This window comes from Tamandua tetradactyla, chromosome 7 (assembly GCF_023851605.1).
Source record: "Tamandua tetradactyla isolate mTamTet1 chromosome 7, mTamTet1.pri, whole genome shotgun sequence".
Classification (NCBI taxonomy): Eukaryota; Metazoa; Chordata; class Mammalia; order Pilosa; family Myrmecophagidae; genus Tamandua; species Tamandua tetradactyla.
In genome coordinates this window covers 72,444,929-72,463,975 of record NC_135333.1, presented here as the reverse complement: position 1 = coordinate 72,463,975, position 19,047 = coordinate 72,444,929, and the positions used below count along the sequence as shown (strand labels likewise).

General features: G+C 35.5%; 1 protein-coding gene across 6 annotated transcripts; it reads left to right on the top strand.

Annotated features, from left to right (window-relative positions):
* Positions 1-7,138: 7,138 nt before the first annotated feature.
* On the top strand, positions 7,139-18,033 carry CLEC12B (C-type lectin domain family 12 member B). Of its 6 annotated transcripts, none has more exons than XM_077170001.1 (7): positions 7,150-8,680; positions 10,361-10,459; positions 11,748-11,966; positions 12,462-12,616; positions 12,823-12,938; positions 15,376-15,462; positions 17,293-18,033. In XM_077170001.1, exons 1-6 carry the CDS (start codon positions 8,590-8,592, stop codon positions 15,437-15,439), a joined length of 744 nt encoding a protein of 247 aa, XP_077026116.1. In that variant the 5' UTR covers positions 7,150-8,589; the 3' UTR covers positions 15,440-15,462; positions 17,293-18,033. The 6 variants fall into 6 exon arrangements, with proteins under 6 accessions (XP_077026117.1, XP_077026116.1, XP_077026114.1 ...); XM_077169999.1 differs by having other exon boundaries at positions 15,289-15,462; XM_077170000.1 differs by having other exon boundaries at positions 7,151-8,680; positions 15,376-18,033.
* Positions 18,034-19,047: the final 1,014 nt, after the last annotated feature.

Below are 19,047 nucleotides of genomic sequence, written 5' to 3'. Positions count from 1 at the left end.
CCAAATGCCCCACATGTTCATTCACATCGTTGCATGCCTCATGACTCTGTTTCTTTTTGTAGCTTCGTTCATAAGTAAGTACCAATCTACTTCTTCGTCAGTGCATCCTTCAGCCACCTGCATTCATGGGCATCATGTATAGTGCCCAAAGTCCACAGTCCATCAACATTCTCAATTTTAGATCATTTCATTGTTCCCAAGAGAAAGAAAACCAATAAACATACTCTCACCAAATAAGAAATCTAAAACTCCTCTTAACTCTTGTCCCTCCCCCCATTATTTAATTCTGCTATTGCTGTGGTAGTGCTGATGGTTTCTTTTTGAACATAGCTCATAATGTGCAATAGCAGCTTTCTCCCTGTACCCTGGGCTTAAACACTTTTCATACCTTTGAAGTGATTCTTGTGAGAACTAATTCATATTTCTAGTGTTAATCAGTGGAACACATAAGTCTATATAACCCATTCAATTTTGTTCATCTTCAACGTGGTAATATTATTTATAGACCCACTAGAGAGACAGCTTCCCTTCTATCCCCTTACATTGGAGTTCAATCTCATTCACAGCCTTTGATTTTAATCAGGACAATTTATTATCTTTATTAAGTGAATCTACATTTCAAAATAAATTCTATCCCATATCTCATCCTCTGGCTCCTCTTTGTGGCCATTTTTTTCTTTCTGGTTGTAATTTATCTTTGCTTTTTGTTTTTGGTATTGTGGGGAATCTTGTTTGCATTGCTTTTAATAAACAACTCTGAATTAACTCCTGTTCTGGCATGCTCTGGGTACTATCCAATATAGGATCTCTTTAAAAATGTTCTCTGAAGTAGACCTACCATGTGGGGATGGAATGATCATCGAGGAACACAGAATGTGACTTCCAGTAGTTTAATATTGGCAGTATTTTAATGTCTCTGAAATCATCAATACTTCCATCTTTAATACCTGTATTCCTCCATTTCTACAGTGAACGGGATTTGCAGAAGGATTTAATTCATGTGACAGCAGGAAGACCAGTCAAAGATGATTCCAACTTTCTGACTCTGCTATTTGGAGTTGCCATTTACTGAGATAGGGAATCCTAGAATGGAACATGTTGATAAGAGTTGTTTATTTTTGGATATGTTAAGTTTGAAACTCCTGTAACTTATTTAAGTAAATATGGCAAGTCAGCAGTCAAATGTATGGGCCTGGACATCAAGCCCCGTAATAGATAAATTTGCAGCTGTGCATTACATGCTGGTTATTTTAAGCCATGAAGCTAAAGGAGCTCATACAGAGATGGGTATAAACAGAAGAAAGAGAGCCAAGGACTGAACTCGGGTACACCAACATTTGAAATCAAGAAGATAAAGAAGAATCAACAAAACTTATGGAGAGTGGGACAATAAAGTAATAGGAAAATCAATGAGAATGGTGTTGTGGGGAACAAAGTATTTTGGAAGATTAAATATTTTAAGAAGAAGGGATGAATCAGCTACATCGAATGCTGCTTATGGGTTGAATAGGACCAAGCTTGAGAAATAGCCACCGGATATGTTAATGTGAAGGCTAATGGTGACTTCAACAGAGGAATTTTTGTTGCAATACTGTGGGCAAAAGCCTTATTAGAATGGATTCATAAAAAGCAGAAATAGTAGGTAAAAACAACTTTTTTTTGGCACTTCTACTATTAATAGAACTAGAGAAATTGGTGATAGTGTGTGGGAGGCATATAAGATAGTTTTTGTTTTTAAGTCACAGATACTATATCATGTTTGTAGGTTAATATGAGTGGACCAGTAGAGCTGGGGAGGGGGGTGGAATTGATGATGTCAGTGACAGAGAAACAGAAAATTGCAAAGTCAAAATTTTTGAGTGGATAGATGGGATGGATTTCAGTGTATGGATGGATATTGGCCATGTATAAGAGTTCATATGACTTAATGGTTGTTGGGAATGATTATCACATTAGATACAGAAGGAGACGTTTTATGTATTTGGTGAATGGAACAGAGGAAATTTTCTTCTGATTGTTTTTGTCTTCTCATGATAATAGGAAGCCAGGTCATCAGTTTGAAGAGGAGAAAAGAGATATTTGTGAAGGGTCAGGCAGATTATGTAAATGATGAAGTAGGCTCTGTACAAATTTAAGAAACTATGCCATCATGATAATAATGAAAATTGGTACTTAATTTGTGCTAGAAAGCAAACAGGGAGCAGTGAGGTCTTAGACAATGAGGAAAACTCTTACCCTGTGTAAAGAATGAAGAGCCAACAGTTTTCTGGTAGTAAAGAAGTTGTGATTCACTTGTGCTATTCTTAAATTGTCTAGTAGATGTGCTGGCTCTTAATTTCAGCTCTCTTTTATAATTAGATTTAGAAATTAAAAGAGTATGCTTCTGCAAGATCAGAGGTAACTGCAAAGGCAGGGGAGAGATTATGGAGGTGGACAGTTGGACTGTGGACAAAGTGGGGGCAGTGCTTTAATTAGAAAGATGTAAAACTCAGCAAAGTCATGGGGATAGCTTCTGGGAAATTTTCTTGATTATAGTCTAAATGAAATTTCCTCAGAGATTAAATATTTAATTTGTATAGTAAAGTAAAAAGTTGGCTCCAAAGTCTGAAAACTTGGAATCACTTATTTTGCATATGTTAGAAGGGAACAAATAAAAGCAAGTCTCAATTATTTTGCTATTCATTCTAATCACCCCTCCCACCAACCTTTCCCTATTACTTCCTGCCTTGCTCCTATAGAATAAAGGCATTTGTTAAGTATAAAGCCAGATGTTAAATGCAAATATGATAAGTGAGTTTAACTGGCATTACCATGCTGACTGCTCTGTGATTCTAGCTAATGAGAGTATATCAATTTATTTGGCTTTGGTGCCTGTGATGGTTAGGTTCTGGTGTCAACTTGGCCAAATGGTTATGCCCAGTTGTCTGGTCAGGCAAGCATCGGCCTGACCGTTGTTGCAAGGATATTTTGTGGCTGGTTGATAAACCGGAAGGCTGGTGTGTTAAATCATCAGTCAGTTGATTGCATCTGTGGCTGATTACATCTTCCTTCAATTAAGGCATGTCTCCTACAATGAGATAATTCAATTCGTTGAAGGCTTTTAAGGAAAAAGAGAAACTCTTTCACTGCTTATTAGCCAGTGAGCCTCTCCTGTGGAGTTTGTCCAGACCCTTCACTGAAGCTACCAGTTTCACAGCCTGCCTTATGAATTTTAGACTCTTCCAGGCCCATGGGTGCGTGAGAAGCCTTTATAAATCTCATATTTACACATCTCTCTTGCTGGTTCTGTTTCTCTAGAAAACCCTGACTAACATAATGCCCCAAAATCTGAAAGGAAAAATAGTAATCAAGGAATTTTAAAAGCACAGGTTTAGCTACCTGCAAAAAGTATCAATTGCATGTTACTCCTGGTTATAAAATGCTAACATTCCTATGCTTAATCTAAAGTCTTCTAAAAATAGAAGGTGTTGTTATTGTTTTACAAAGTCTTTGTTATTTAATGTTAAGGAAAAGATGCATTTTGTAATAGTCCATTTCTTTTAAAATGATGTAATTAAAATATCTCATCAACATCTTGCAATTGAAGATACAAAATATTAGCAATTTCACCATATTTGTAAGACCCTGGATCAAATGAAGTGGGTGACATAAGAGACATGAATGAGGCCAAATTAGGATGATATTGTTAAAGGATATCTTTGTTTGCCTTTTAATTTTGAAGTTACTGAATTGTCAATCATAAAATAACAATAGGTAATAATAGGAAATATGATTCTTTCTTACAGAAGTAAGAACTACCAAGTGAAGTTTTTTGTCATTGCCTTAGCCAAGTATTATTTCATAGAAGATAGTAGCTTACAGAAAACCTACATAAAGACAGGATAAATACTTTTTTAGGAGACTTTAAGATACATCAAAGAACCAGGGAAATAAGAATGAGAACTCTGCCTTTATAAAATTTGGTGAAAATGAAAGATCAGAGCAAAAATAGTAAAATGGCCTTGATTTCTTATTTTTGTAATCACCTATTTGATGTAACTTTTTCTCAAGTCAGTGGTTTCTTCCTTGATCTAATTTACCTGGATAGTGAACATATGCATAGATTTATTATCTATGCACATAACAGATAATTATCTATGCACATCTTTTGTCTTTCAAAGAACAAAATACCTTAATTTTTGTTAACTTTTTTTAAATTGTAAAATATAACATATACACAAAAAGCAATAAATTTCCAAGATTCTACTTAGTTATAGAACAGATTTTAAAGTTTGGTATGGGTTACAGTTCCATGATTTTTTGTTTTTTCCAAGACACTGGAGACCAACAGAAATATCAATATAATGATTCAGAAGTCATACAATAAATCCTATCTTCTCTTTTGTACTCCTCCTTCTCTTTAAATAATATATATATGAAAGGCAATAAATTTCAAAGTACATCACAACAATTAGTTGTAGAACAGATTTCAGAGCATGACGTGGATTACAGTTCCACAATTTTAGGTTTTTATTTCTAGCTGCTCTAAGGTACTGGAAGCTAAAAGAATTATCAGTATAATGATTCAGCACTCATACTCATTTGTTAAACCTGACCTTCTCTGTATAACTCCACCATCACCTTTCATCTTTCTTCAACACTTTAGGGGTATTTGGGCTTTGCCCATTCTAACTTCTTCATGTTGGAAGGGGCTGTTGATAATATGGATAGGGGTAATGAAACTACTTGATGTTCTAGAAGGGCTGGTCCCTCTAGGTTTGGGACTTATCTGGTCCAGGGACCCATCTGTTGGTTGTAGGTTTTGGAGAGTTACTCTAATGCATGGAACTTTTGTTGAATCTTATACAATGCCCTAAGTATTCTTTAGGATTGGCAGAAATGGTTTTGGTTGGGGTTTGGCAAGTTATGATAGGTAGCAATATCTAACTAAAGCACATGTAAGAGTGACCTCCAGTGTAGCATCTCAACTGTATTCAAACTCTTTCAGCTACTGATACTTTATTTGTTACATTTCTTTCCCCCCTTTTGGTCAAGATGGCATTGTTGATCCCACAGTGTCATGCCTAGGCTCATCCCTGGGGGTCATCTCCCCCATCTCCAGGGAGACTTTCATCCCTGGATGTCATGTCCTATGTAGTGGGGGAAGGCATGATTTCACTTGCAGTATTGGGGTTAGAGAGAAAGGCCATATCTGAGCAACAAAAGAGATCCTCTGGAGGTGACTCTTAGGCATACCTGTAGTTAAGCTAAGGTTCTCCAATACAGACATAAGCTTCACAAGAGCAAGTCTCAAGATCAAGGGGTTGACTTATTGATTTGGATGTTCTAATGTTTGGAAAAATATCTGGGTTTCCCCAGTGGTAAAATTTAACAGTTCCATAATTTTTCTCCCATCCCTCAAGGGATTTTTTTTCAATACTTTTCGATTATCTGCTTAATATACTCTGGGATGTATCCAGGCATTATATTAAGATATACAGGATTAAAGGTCCTCATTCTTATTCTGGGCTCCCTGTTTAAATGATATGTTCTGATAAATTGAGTTAGATTATGTACTACATAAAATCTAGGTTCTGGACATAATAACGTATTTTTCCTTTGGTCTCAAAGAGAGGTGAAGCTCTAACATACAGGCAATGTCTTCCTTATACCTGTATTCTGGATTACATTAATCCCAACCCAATTGGCTTCATTTTAATCTCAAAATACCAGGCTACACATATATAAAACATCCCCTCAAAATGCAGAAATAAAAATTACCATCTGGACTAAATGTGACTGCTATAAGATCTTAAAATCCAGGCCCCAGTTTTCTTATATGTATTTTCTAAATGAGATTATACAATATTTGCTCTGTTGTTTCTGTTTTATTTTGCCTCACCAAATGTCCCACAAGTTCATTCATATCGCTGCATGCCTCACAATTTCATTCCTTTTTGTAGCAGCACCATGTTCAACCATATGTATATGCCATCGTTTGACAATCTACTTCTCAATCAGTACATCTTTCTGCCACCTCTAGATACTGGCCCTCACGTATAACATCCAAACAGTCCATCAACACTCTCAGTTTTAGATAATTTCATTGCTCCCAAGAGAATGATAGCCAATAAGCACATCCTCACCAAATACAAAATCCAAACTTTCCCGTAACTCTTGTCTCTACCCCCATTGTGTACTCCTGGTATTACTGGGGAGCTGTTGATGTTTTCCTATTAAACATAGGCCAGAGCATGCAATATCATTTTTCTCCCTATGCCCCAAATTATACACTCTGTACAAGATTCATACCTTTGCAGTAGTTCAAGCAAGAACTTATTTTATCATAGTGTTAATTGGTGGGACACATGAGTCTGTACAACCTCTTTCAATCATGTTCACCTTCAATATAGTAATATTACTTACAGAACCACGTGAACTGCCTTCGCTTCTATCTCTTTCCTTACAATTAAGTTCAACATCATTAGCAAACTATTCACCCATCTCAAGCTTTTATGTACCTCTAGGTCCCCTATATTCTGTATTATAAACCTCTGATTTTACCTTTACCAAGGTCACAAAAGTAGAATCATACAGTATTTGTCCTTTTGTGGCTGGCTTATTTCACTCAGAATTATGTCCTCAAGGCTCATCCATCTTGCCATGTGGTTCAGGACATAATTTTGTCTTACTGCTGCATAGTATTCCATTGTATGTATATACCACATTTTGTCAAGCCACTCGCCTGTTGATGGGCACTTGGATTGTTTCCATCTTTTAGTGACTGTGAATAGTGCTGCTATGAACATCAGTATGAACATACCTTAATTTTGATAAATGCACTTTTTTGCTTTAATTTACAGATCATCTTTTGTGCCATATCTAAAAACATTCTGCCTAGCCCAAGGTCATCAAATTTTCTCCTATACATTTCTTCTAGAAATACTTTTTCCCATTTTATGTTTAAGTATATGATCAATTTTGAGGTAAGCTTTGTGCATGGTACAAAGTATGGATTTAAACTTATTTTTTTCACACTAGAAATTCAATTATCACAATATAACTTATTAAAAAGACTATCATATATCCATTGAATTGTTTTTGCAATTTTGTTGAAAATCAGTTCACATATGAACTACTCTATTTCTAAATACTTTATACCTTCTGTTGATTTATACAATCATGGTTTAATCAAATCAAATTGTCTTAATTACCATTAGCACATTTTTGATGACAGAGTTTATGTATGATATATGACCCAGCGCCTTCAAACTTTTTTCTGTTGTAATGAAATACTCCGTCAGCTTGGAAAAAAATGAGCATGAACAACCAATATATATCTATTTATGTATATGGAGATCAGGCACACATGTTACTGAAGAATATGTTACTACATTGCCTTTCTGCAGTCTATGACCTTGGGTGAGTACAGCTCATTCTGGAGACCTTGAATTAATTGAATCTTAAAACAGATGTGAATTTTGAGAGATTTGAGGTGATTCTCTAAGCTTTTGGAAAAATCATCTACAACAAATCCACCCCTCAAGTACAGTTATCTACCTCCCCCACATCCTCACCCCCCAAAAAAGGAAAACTTTTGAGGAGATTTCTTAATTCCCCTGCACATCTAGAGCCCTCCAATATTTTCTTGCATTCTGTGTTAGTGCCCTATTGCTGCTCTAATATATGTGGCTATGGTTGCCCCCAAATTCTGCCTAAAATTCCAAAGTGTTTAAGGTTGAAAGTCAACCACATTTTGAACTGGAGTTTTTCAGCCCTGCAAAGAACTGTGACTATAAGCTGCCCTCAGGCTAAAAACCAAGCCAACAAACACCTTACCAGGTGCTAGTCTTATTCTTTCCAGAAAATGCCTGCTGTTTATTTCTCTTTCTCCAGAAACTTCAGATAATTTGTTTTAAAATCTTGTCCTGAGCATTTTAGCTGTCATCTTCAGGAGGAATACTCTGTTAGGAACTTGCTCAGCCAAGCCAGAAGGGAAATCCTGCTCACACAGTTTTAATATCTATTCATTTCTCCTCCATACCTCATTGCCAACACCATCTCATGCATGCATGCACACACATTGACATATGCAAGTTAGAATTTCTTACGGCAGTGTCAGGTATGTTTGGCCTTTAATTACACAGCTCTTCCTGTCTTAAAATGTGTGTCTCTTCTCAATAACTGATATGGGTGAGCATAAACCAAATGCAATGTCTCTGTGCAGGATTAGTTTGGTAAAGAAGATAACCTGACTGTATTGAAATACTCAGAGCAGACTTTACCTTGAGAATCATGGGAACTACTTATGAAACCAAAGTGGCTGCTCTTCCTCCAGGCACATTTTCTTTACTTCATAGCAAGAAACAAGGCTGAAACAGCAGACAGTCTGAGATCTCTATATCCTAATATTTAAGGAGAATATGTGCTTCTCTCACTTTCTCTGCAGTGAAACTGATAGCCATTCTGTTCCTACAGAAGGCTAGCTGCCTGTGCCTTAGGTCAGTTGAGTGTCTACATAAAAGCTCTCAGCCTTGAACAGAACATCCTGTTCCTGGGTCAGATATTGAAACATTAATTGCATAAATCATAGTAGTGCTTTCTTCTACAATGTCTGAAGAAGTGACCTACGCTACACTCACATTTCAGGATTCTGCTGTAGCAGGAAATAACCGGGATGGAAATAACTTAAGAAAAAGAGGTAGGAATTAAGAGAAAGCAGGATGTGACCTTGGGGAATGGACAGGTGTTAAATTCATGGAGGTGCTGACTCTGATGCTAATGCTGAAGAGAAGTGTGCTGTGGAATCTCCAAAATGGAGACAAATATTTGAGGAATATATATGTAGAATAATTGTCCCCAGTAGTGAGGAGAAAATGTTGGCTTTCAGAACCTCTTTAAACTGTGTCAGTTTGCTATGTTGTATGAAGCTTTGAGTTGTAGTTAAAACTTGTGACTGGGCATGCCAGCGATTCAGTTTGGTAACTATATTTAGAGATTTTTTTTTAAAGAAATGTAAATCTCTTTTATTTTTCTTTAATGAGAGATGCCAGGGGACTTTTCTTTTATAAGCTAAATAAAATTGAGAAGGTAGAAGAAATTTTTCTTTTAGATGGAAAAAAAGGACAAATCAGAAATGGACAAAAAATTAGTTTCTCTTTTATAAATATGTTTAACCTTTTTTCTAGTATCATTGAAATACTCAGTATAATTTGCAATGTGGAATCAATTACAATGACTGAGATAATTGTGTTCTGCATTAGTTTCCTATTGTTATTGTTATATGTATGTCATTTCACATTTTTATCAAAATAAAATATTTTATTCATTGCATAGATTAGAAAACTGAGGCTGAAAGAGATTAAATGATTTGCCCAAGTTCATAAACTAATATATCATGGAGCCCAGACTAAGTTCTAAACTTAGGCTTATTCACTTAGACCCAATTGGAAGAGTTAGCAGTCTCCATGGACAGGAATTTGATTTAATATAGCAGACAACAAATATCCTTACCTGCAGGAGATCTGTTGGAAGTTCAGATTCTTTCCTCAATCATGTTAAATACATGAACTATGTTATCCTTCTGTTATGTTTATTTTTAGTTTAAATACTTGTGTGTGTGTGTGTGTGTGTGTGTGTGTGTTTTATCTATGTGGTTTTGGAGGGAGAGTATACTAAAATAAAGATGGGAATATATACATGTGCCTGTTTGTGGTTGCATGCCTATTTTTCTTAACTCTAACTCCTGAGGAAAAGGGAGACAGGGATGTGGTGAATGTTAGTGCACCTGAAGACTGTATTAATGTATCTGAAACACTGGGCTGCATGCTACTAGGACCTGAATCCAAGGGTAAGGAAGGGGCAAAAATGTAAGAGCCGGTTGTACATGAAAGGTAGGATGCTAAATTTTGAAGAGTCATCCACTGGGTTTCTGGTCTTTTCTGCTGTTTTTATATTAGACTATATATTCAATTATTCCTTACTTCAGTATTCATTCATTATCTACCCAGTATTAAATAATATAGATAATACCTAAAAGTAGAATCTGCATCAACCCCATGACTTAACGGAAGTACATAATCTCAAAAAATTGTCAGAGTTGAGGAAAATTGAAGAAGGAAGGTGGGAGATGATGTATAACAAAATCTTAAAAATTAGGGGAAACTTATTCTTGAAACAGAGAGTGGTAGATGAATGGAGGAGAAGGGATGAATACAGGTCTTTATTATGCATCATTTTAAATATTTTCTAAAATGGGGCATTGAAGAGACAAGAGAGAAGTTCTAATACCCAGAACTTCTTTAGAGGGAGAAATAACCACCCAAATTGTAACAACCTTAAGGCAGTTCTGGTTGCTAATTCCTCTGTTGACTTAATTCAGGATATCCAGCTCCATCCCCTATATGGCGCCAGGCTGCTCTGAGTCTCCTAACTCTTTGCTTGATGCTGCTGATTGGACTGGTGACCTTGGGGATTATGTGTAAGTATATTTGCATCAAACCAAAGAGAGATGATTGAGAAGCATACTAGAAAGCTATGTCAATTCAGGTTAGAATATATGATAGGTGCTAGCGTCCTGAATTCTCTAATACTTTCTTCCATCTCACATTCTTCCTATTTTTCAAGTCTCTGGAAGAAATGTAGGACAAAACCTGTGAAGAACACACTTTCTTATGAATATTTTGCCCCAGATCAGTGAGGATTTTGCCCTTTTGATAAACAGGGCTGAATTGGGAAGACTCTTATTTTTCTAGCTATTGATTGGAATAAGACTCTTTTTTGACTAAATACACATGCATTTATAATTCCAATTTGAGAAAAAGAGAGACATGTTCAAGAGAGAACATGCTATTGCATAAATGAAGTTACAATTCTAAAGCACAAGATTGACTTAATCTGCTCACTTAAGACCTTACTAGTGTAGAAAAACTTCCTCAGCAGGAGCAACAGTCGAATGCAATGGGAGGGAAAGGAAGGCAAATGTAGAAATATGATTAGCATTAAGAATAAAAATCCCATAGCCAGCTATGAGAATTAGCAGTTGCTGTTCTATAATGATGTATTTTTTTAAAAAATTAATAAACATGCAATGATTTATGTTCATTAGTCCACCTTCTAAAGGTAATTCTCAAACTTTCTTTTTCTACAGTGTAGTGTTTTCTTTTCTTTTTTTTTTTTTCGCATGGGAATCAAACCCAGGTCTCCGGCATGGCAGGTGAGAACTCTGCCACTGCGCCCTCATTGCCCACCCTAGCTTTCAATGCAATGGTTCTTAAATGTGTTGTGCTAATGAATCTCCTTAAGTTCTTACTAAAAATGAAAGTTTTATGGATCCAAGTTCCCAAATGGTCTGGTGTGGTATTAAGATCTAGCAATTTTAATCTAGATGTCTGCAAACCATAATTTGAGAGACTCAGTGTCCCAAAGGATTCTGTTCTATTAAAGTGACAAAAGTTGCATCAATCCTTTCCAAACAGAAAAAAACATTTCACCAAAATGAATAATAATAATAGCACTGACTTAAATGAATTGTCAGATATATAATTATTAATTAACTAATAATTATTAACTAAAATGTGAATAAAATTTAAAAGGTAAGCTCTAAACAACTTGGAATAGAAAAGTATCTAGTGTGTTTCCTCCATGATACCTCAATTATTAAGCATTTCTAAAAATATTAAATGAAATGTTTCTATGTCAAAGTAATCATCTGTGTTTATCATGAGAATGAACAGATATATGAACTTATCCCCTATTATATCTTGGAGTTTTGCAGACACCTAATGAAAGTAATTCAGACTCAGAGAAATTGAGTCAACTTCAGAAGATCATCCATCAGCAACAGGATAACTTATCCCAGCAGCTGGACAAAGGCAGGACTTTTCCTGTAGAGGAAGAATTTCTCAAATCACAGATATCTGATCTATTGAAGAGGCAGGAGCAAATGGCCATCAAACTCTGCCAAGAGCTAGTCATTCACAATTCAGGTAATCACACTTGCCAAGTAGTCAGACCTTATCTCTTGGTGCTAGTTTGAGGCAACCTGGGAGTATGAACAAGTTATGCTAGCCAAAGGCCCTTAATGGTGTTGCACTAAATTTAAGGAAGAGAAGGGAAAGAGTCAAATCTATTTAATAACTTTGAAAAACACAAGAGGGCATTTGGGAAGCATCTTTGAATGATACCGATTTAGATTCTTCAGTCCTCATTTTATGAACTATTTCTAGGTGATTATAAGAAGTTAAAATGATCACTAATATTTCTAGGGCTAGAAGACTGAGCCCTCAGAACAGAATTTGGATCCTCATCACCTCAATCCAGAGCATAACCAGAGGTGTCTTACTTTTCATTGGCTCCTAAAGCAGATATTTTCAGTGTTGTCTCTAAGCCCCCATTGCCTAGTTAAAATTATTAGTTTCCAAAACCTTGTCTAGAGTTCTAGAGTTACTGAGTTTGACTATTGGGTGTAATTATTTTTTCAGACCACAAATGTAATCCTTGTCCTAGGATGTGGCAATGGTACCAAAACAGCTGCTATTATTTTACAACTAATGTGGAAAAAAACTGGATTAATAGTAAGGAGGATTGCACGGACAAGAACTCTACCCTGATAAAGATAGACACCTTGGAAGAAAAGGTATGGTTGAATCTCATTCCATGATTGCAGAAATTATCCACATACTGAAAGGTAAACAATGGAATTTTTGATTTACATGGTAAGGATCCATTTGTAATTTGGATTAACTAATAATGAATATAATGGGTGTTCTGATTTGTCTTGCTTATACAAACTGGTATTCAATGGAGCTTTCAAATAAATTTTTTCCTGTTTTTCTCCCTCAGGATTTTCTTATATCACAGCCATTACCCAAGTTTTCTTTCTTCTGGCTGGGATTATCATGGGACCCATCTGCTGGATATTGGTCATGGGAAGATGGTTCAATTCCCTCTCCAACTTTGTAAGTCTCTAAATATTGGGAAATATCAAGTTTTTCATGGGATTCCAAGAAAATGAATGATAATTATAAGAATTATAAATATAGGTATAAAAAGTGTGAATGTACAGAGAAAGAGAGCTTCTGCAATAAATACTGAAAGGAAGGAAACTTAAAGTCATCTGTGTGTCAAACTCATGGCAAGGTATTGAACTTTATCTATTAGATTTAATTTTATTTCTTTGTTTAATAAATACATATAATGCTTGCTCCATTGAAAGTCCTTTACAGATTTTAACCCTTTGAGCTAAGCACTGTTACAGCTTCATTTCACAGGTGAGAAAATTGAGTCAGAGAGAGAATAAATAACTTGCCCAAAGTCCCTCTACTAAGTGGCAAAATCATGCTGTGTGGTTCAGGGACCCTGTTCTCAGTCATTTAGCTATTCTGGATCTCCAGCACTTAGAATCCAGAAGAAAGTTGTCATAGGAACATACATTAATGGATTTATTTAAACTGAAAAGTTAAATCAGTCATTTTCTAAGAGAAAGTAAGTCTGAATTGATCTATTAATTTCAAGATGAGGACTTGTCAATTCAGTTATATGGAAGACATTCTTCATGGATTAAAATGAGCTAAGTCTGCCACTTCCAGGTTTTGATGAAATTAATGAAAGCTCATATAGAATATATAATATTCTGAAGATAACACTTTTTGCAACAAGTCAAATAAATGGAAAAAAATAGATAATAGCTGTCAACTTAAAAGTATGTATTTGGATACATAGCTTTGAAAAGTTATTCTAGGGAGTAAAAGTCAACAAAGTTGGGGAACACTGCTCTATACACTATACTCCCCTTCTCACAACCATATTAAAATAATACAACTATATGAATCTATTTTATTATTGTAACATATGATACTTGTGTATTAAATGTAATTTAAGAATACAGGCATTTTGGGGTGTAGTAGCTTTTTCTCTGCTCCTTCCCCCCCATAAAAAATGGTTTCATCCATCAAGATCACTCCTGTTTCACTCTTTGATACTTGCTGCCAAAATTTTATTAAACAACATTTATTAAAAAAATTCTATTTAAAGATACAGGGCTCCAGCTGTGACCCTCCAAATTCTTTGAATAACAAACATTGCTATATTTATACTTCTCTCCCTACATACACTTTCTGTTCATCCATTCCCAAAGTTTTGCATTGGTTATTTCTATTCAGATGCACACCAACCTCTTCATTCTCAAATCATCTACTACTAATCACATTATATAGACCAGTCTGGTTTTACACACATAATAATAGCAGAAGGCACATTCAGTGAAATAAATAACAACTAAAAAGACAGTCAATCCTTTGCAACTAGTGTAATATTGGGTCTAAAATGATTAAAAATGAACTGGAGGTAGTGCTACTAGACCATGTAAATTTACATGACACCAGGTAAATGCACTATGTTTTCATTTGGAATCTAAAAAGATGTGACTCTGTCCCACAAGGGGATTTTAATTGATCCTGCCCTTCCAGCCACTCCTAATCAAAGTATGCAGGAGGTGGCCTCTAGAGCAGGGTTGGGCCCTGGCAGATACTGAGCCCCAAGACAGTGCAGCTGCCAGATAGGCCAGCATAGCCTGCTCAGGTTAGCAAGATGGGGCTTCAGGATTAGATAGCCACTTCCTTGGCTACAGAATCAAAGCTATTTTAGCAAGCTCATACACAAAGAGGCAAGAAAAATATTTGTACTATAGTGCAGATAGTTTGAAGAAAAGCAATACCCGGCCAAGAAGAGGATTTAGACCTGATTAGCATAAGATTCTAATGGAATTGTTTAAGGGTTGTCACCAATTCCATAGTAGGGGAACTGGGGACTGATATTTAGAAACACCTCTAAGTATGTAGTCATTCATTTCTCACTCTTCTTAATGTCTTATTCTGTATTTGGCCCCTACATGTGAATAAATACATGCAAAATTACATTTCCGCATAGTAAAATGCAATAATTTTTTATAAGAATATAATTTAACATTTGTGTTTTTGTTCAGAAAGTTCCAAAGTAAAGAAATTGTAGAAATTCTAAAATAATCTGGATTAGGTAGAGTCTACCATATTAACAGAGGGAATACAAATCCTGATTTAATTATCCTTAAAGATTTAAATATCCTTAAAGAATTCTACCTGGTATCATGATTAACTTTAAATAAATAACTAAGGTATGCCAACTTTAGGAATTTTGGTGCATTATGGCAGTTGAAATCTGTTAATGTTCAGGTATTTGATTTTTGACTCATGGGGTCACTGGAAACACTGAATGCTGACTGAATGTAAAACATAAAATTTGTATTTTTAATTTTAATTGATTAATTTTCAGATTTAATACTAAAGAACATGCCCAGATCAATGGATCCAAAGAATGTGCTTATTTTCAAAAAGGAAATATTTATATTTCTCGCTGCAGTGCTGAAATTTTTTGGATTTGTGAGAAGTCAGCTGCATTGGTGAAGATTGAAGATTTGGATTAATTTGCTCCCAAATTTACCAAGAAGTAAGACACTTGTAATTAGGCTTATGTGAGAAATGAGAAAGCTGCAGTACTAGAGTCCAAAAACAGATTTAAAAGTGATTGTGTGAAAACCAAGGTCCAAACAAAAACCTGCACACTTATGTTTATGGCAGCTTTATTCATAACTGCCAAAAATTGGAAGTAACCGGGATGTCCTACCATAGGTGAATGGATAAACAAAGTGTGGTACATGTATACAATGGTATTTTATTCAGCAATAAAAAGAAATAAGCTATCAAATCATGAAAAGACATGGAGGAATCTTAAATGCACATTACTAAGTGATAAAAGTCAGTTGAAAGGACCATGTTCTGTATAATTCCAACTTTATGGCATTCTGGAAAATGCAAAACTATAGAGATAATAAAAAGATAGTGGCTTCCAGGAATTCAGGGGGAAGAGGGAGGGATGAATACTTGGAGCATCGTATTTTTAAGACAATGAATTATTCTATATGATGTTCAAATGGCAGATACACAGCATCAAGCATTTGTCAAAACTCATAGAACTCTGCGCTACATGATGAGTGAATCTTAATATAAACTATGGACTTGAGTTAGTAATAATGTATCAATATTAGTGTATTAATCATGACAAACATACCACTAATAAAAGATATTAATAATAGGGAAAACTACAGGGGAGGGAGGTATGTGGGAACTCTGTACTCTCTATACAACTTTTCTGTAAACTTAAAAATCCAAAATGAAGTTGAAAAAAAGACCATTTTTAAAAAGTAGCTGCATATTGAAACTATCAGGCAAATGAACTTGTTTCACAGAACATTCTCTATTTCAGCATTTGCTGCCTTCTGATCTGATATTTATCAGATATATCACAGGGGAACTGGGGGACACCTGTAATATGGTCCCTTCAGAATCATTTCACTGAATTTCTTCTCTCTGAAATAAGACTCCTTTCTGGATTTTATTATGTATGCACATGTACATAGGAGGGATATTTAAATGTTTATCAACCCAAACTGACACAGGCTAAAATGCTGGACTGAGGTCCAGAAGATGCTTGTTGTGATAGTTGCTGGGTCATGCGGAGGTTTGGAGGATGCTGGGGTAGGTGTGGTAGCTGGGCCAGTAGGGCTGGGGCTGCAGCATTTTACTTACTGATTTGGAAATATTTTATTATTAGAGTAAATGATTTGGCTGTTCCACGGATACCAGCTAAGTATTTGCCATATGTAGAAAATAACGTTTCCTCATCTACCTTCCTGTGAAAATACATTTTAAAAATTTGGATAATTTGTAATCTGGTTGAAGTAGAGCTAGCATCTAGTATTGATATTTTAATCATTCATTTGAATTAGTCTTGTAGATTTTGCTTTGGTTGTTATTATTAGACAAGTTTATTCTCTTACAAATGATATTTTATTTCCTTCAGAAAAGTCCTAATAAATTTTTTGAAGATACTAAGACAGCAGAACAATTATCTTTAATTTTTTAAAACTTTCTTTAAACATAATTTGTCAGTATCCCTGCACAGTAGGTACAAGTTGTTGTGGATCAAGAGTCCAGCAGTTTTTCTAGGCAAAATTGCTGATTTCAGAATATCAATAAAAGCTATACTTTGCATTTTCTCCTCACATAATGGTAGAGAAATTGATGGGGATTGAACCATGTGCACCACAAAAGACATATTCAAATCTTAATCTGTATTCCTGTGGGTTTGAACCCATTTATAAATAGGACTTTTGAAGACATTATTAGTTAAGGTGCAGACTCATTTGTGAATAGGATCTTCAAAGATTCTATTTAGATGAGGCCAGTTTGAATCAGGGAGTCCTTTTTCCATGTGCAGAGTCCTTATAAGCAAAGGAAGTTCAGAAAAACTCAGTCAGAAGAGTCCAGAAGCCGGCAGAAATCAGAGCAGCAGACATAAGGAAAGAGATGACCATGAGCCAGAGGCATAGACGCCAGCCAAGGAACTCTAAAGATTACTGCAAGCCAGCACCAGGGCACTATGGATTCCAGGAGAAAGTGTGGCCTGTTGAGACCTTGACTTTCGACTTCTAGATTTCAAAATCATGAGTCAATAAATTCTTGTTGATTAAGCCCTCCAGTTTTGTTTTGTAGTATTTGTTATAGCAACCCAGGCTAAATAAAACAGAAATTAATGGCTGAAAGAACACGTTAAACAAAACAAACAAAAACAAAAATAAGAAAGTTGTGATCCTTGTTTTGCCAGAACTAAGGATTTAAAATTTCTTTGATAAACTCATATGATCTGAGTTTAAGAGCAGTTATATTACAGAATACTTTGACACCCTCATACATACCATACAACCTAGCAGCCTGATAGTTTCTAAAGATTTAAAATTGTGAACTAATTAATATTTAATATATATTACAATAGAAATGTGAGAGCAAATGAATATAGTCCAGTGTGAAAATTTAGTAAGAATTACAAACAAAATACATTTAAACACATTTTAAAATATGGATAATTATTTTATCATAGATCAAGTGAACAGGGGTTACCAGTTCTCATAGAAAGATTGAAAAAAAGTAATGGACATGGATTATAAAAGCAGTTTTGTTCTTTCATGATTTACCACCATTGTCATTTTCACAAAGATACAGTTATTTACTAAAGGTCAAAACTCTGTACCTCTCTCCCACACAGTTAGACTTCTTTTTATTTCCTTGGGAAAGATAATTTTTTTCTTTTATTCCTCTGTTTTAACCAAAGAATGATCTGCTATTAATAATTCCAATGTCTTGTTGGTTATTTTGTTCCTATGAAGAGGTCATAGTCTCCCCTTGCCCTGTTAGCTTGCATCTTTTAATTCTTATTTCATATGTACTCTGCCACACCTAATAAAAGACAAACTTTCTGTTTCTGAACTTGAATGATTCCAGATTTTGATCAGCTCCTGTTAATCCTGTTAATTCTAGTTTGCTAGCTGCTGGAATGCAGTATACCAGAACGGAATGGCTTTTAAAAGGGGGAATTTATTAAGTCGCAAGCTAAGTTTTTAGGCATGGAAATGTCCCAATTAAAGCAAGGTGATAGACATATCCAATCTAAGGCATCCAGAGAAAGATACCTTGATTCAACAAGGCCAGTGAAGTTCAGGGTTTCTTTCTCAAGTGAGAAGGCACACTGCAAGCACCATCAAGGTTTCTCTCTGATCTGGAAAGGCATGTGGCGAACATAGAGTCATCTGTTAGCTTTCTCTTCTGGCTTTCGGTTTGATGAAGCTCCTGGGGAGGCATTTTCCATCTTCATCTCCGAAGGTCGCCGGCTGGTGGACTCTGCTTTTTGTGGCTGTCATTCTGCTGTGTTCCCTCTGAATCTCCTTTCTCCAAAGTGTTTCTACTTTTTTATAGGATTCTTGTAAATGAATAGAGACCCCCACGTAGAATGGCTGGAGACATGGTTCTATCTAATCAAGTTTGATACTCATTTATTGTATCACATCTCCATGGACTTTTTAAGTCCTTTAACATAGGGACTTAACACCCAATCCCAGTGATCCTTCCTTGTCCTTCACAGCATTTAATCTCTCCTAACTAGCTGGGTCTGGGGTTTAATCTCCATAGGATCTCATCG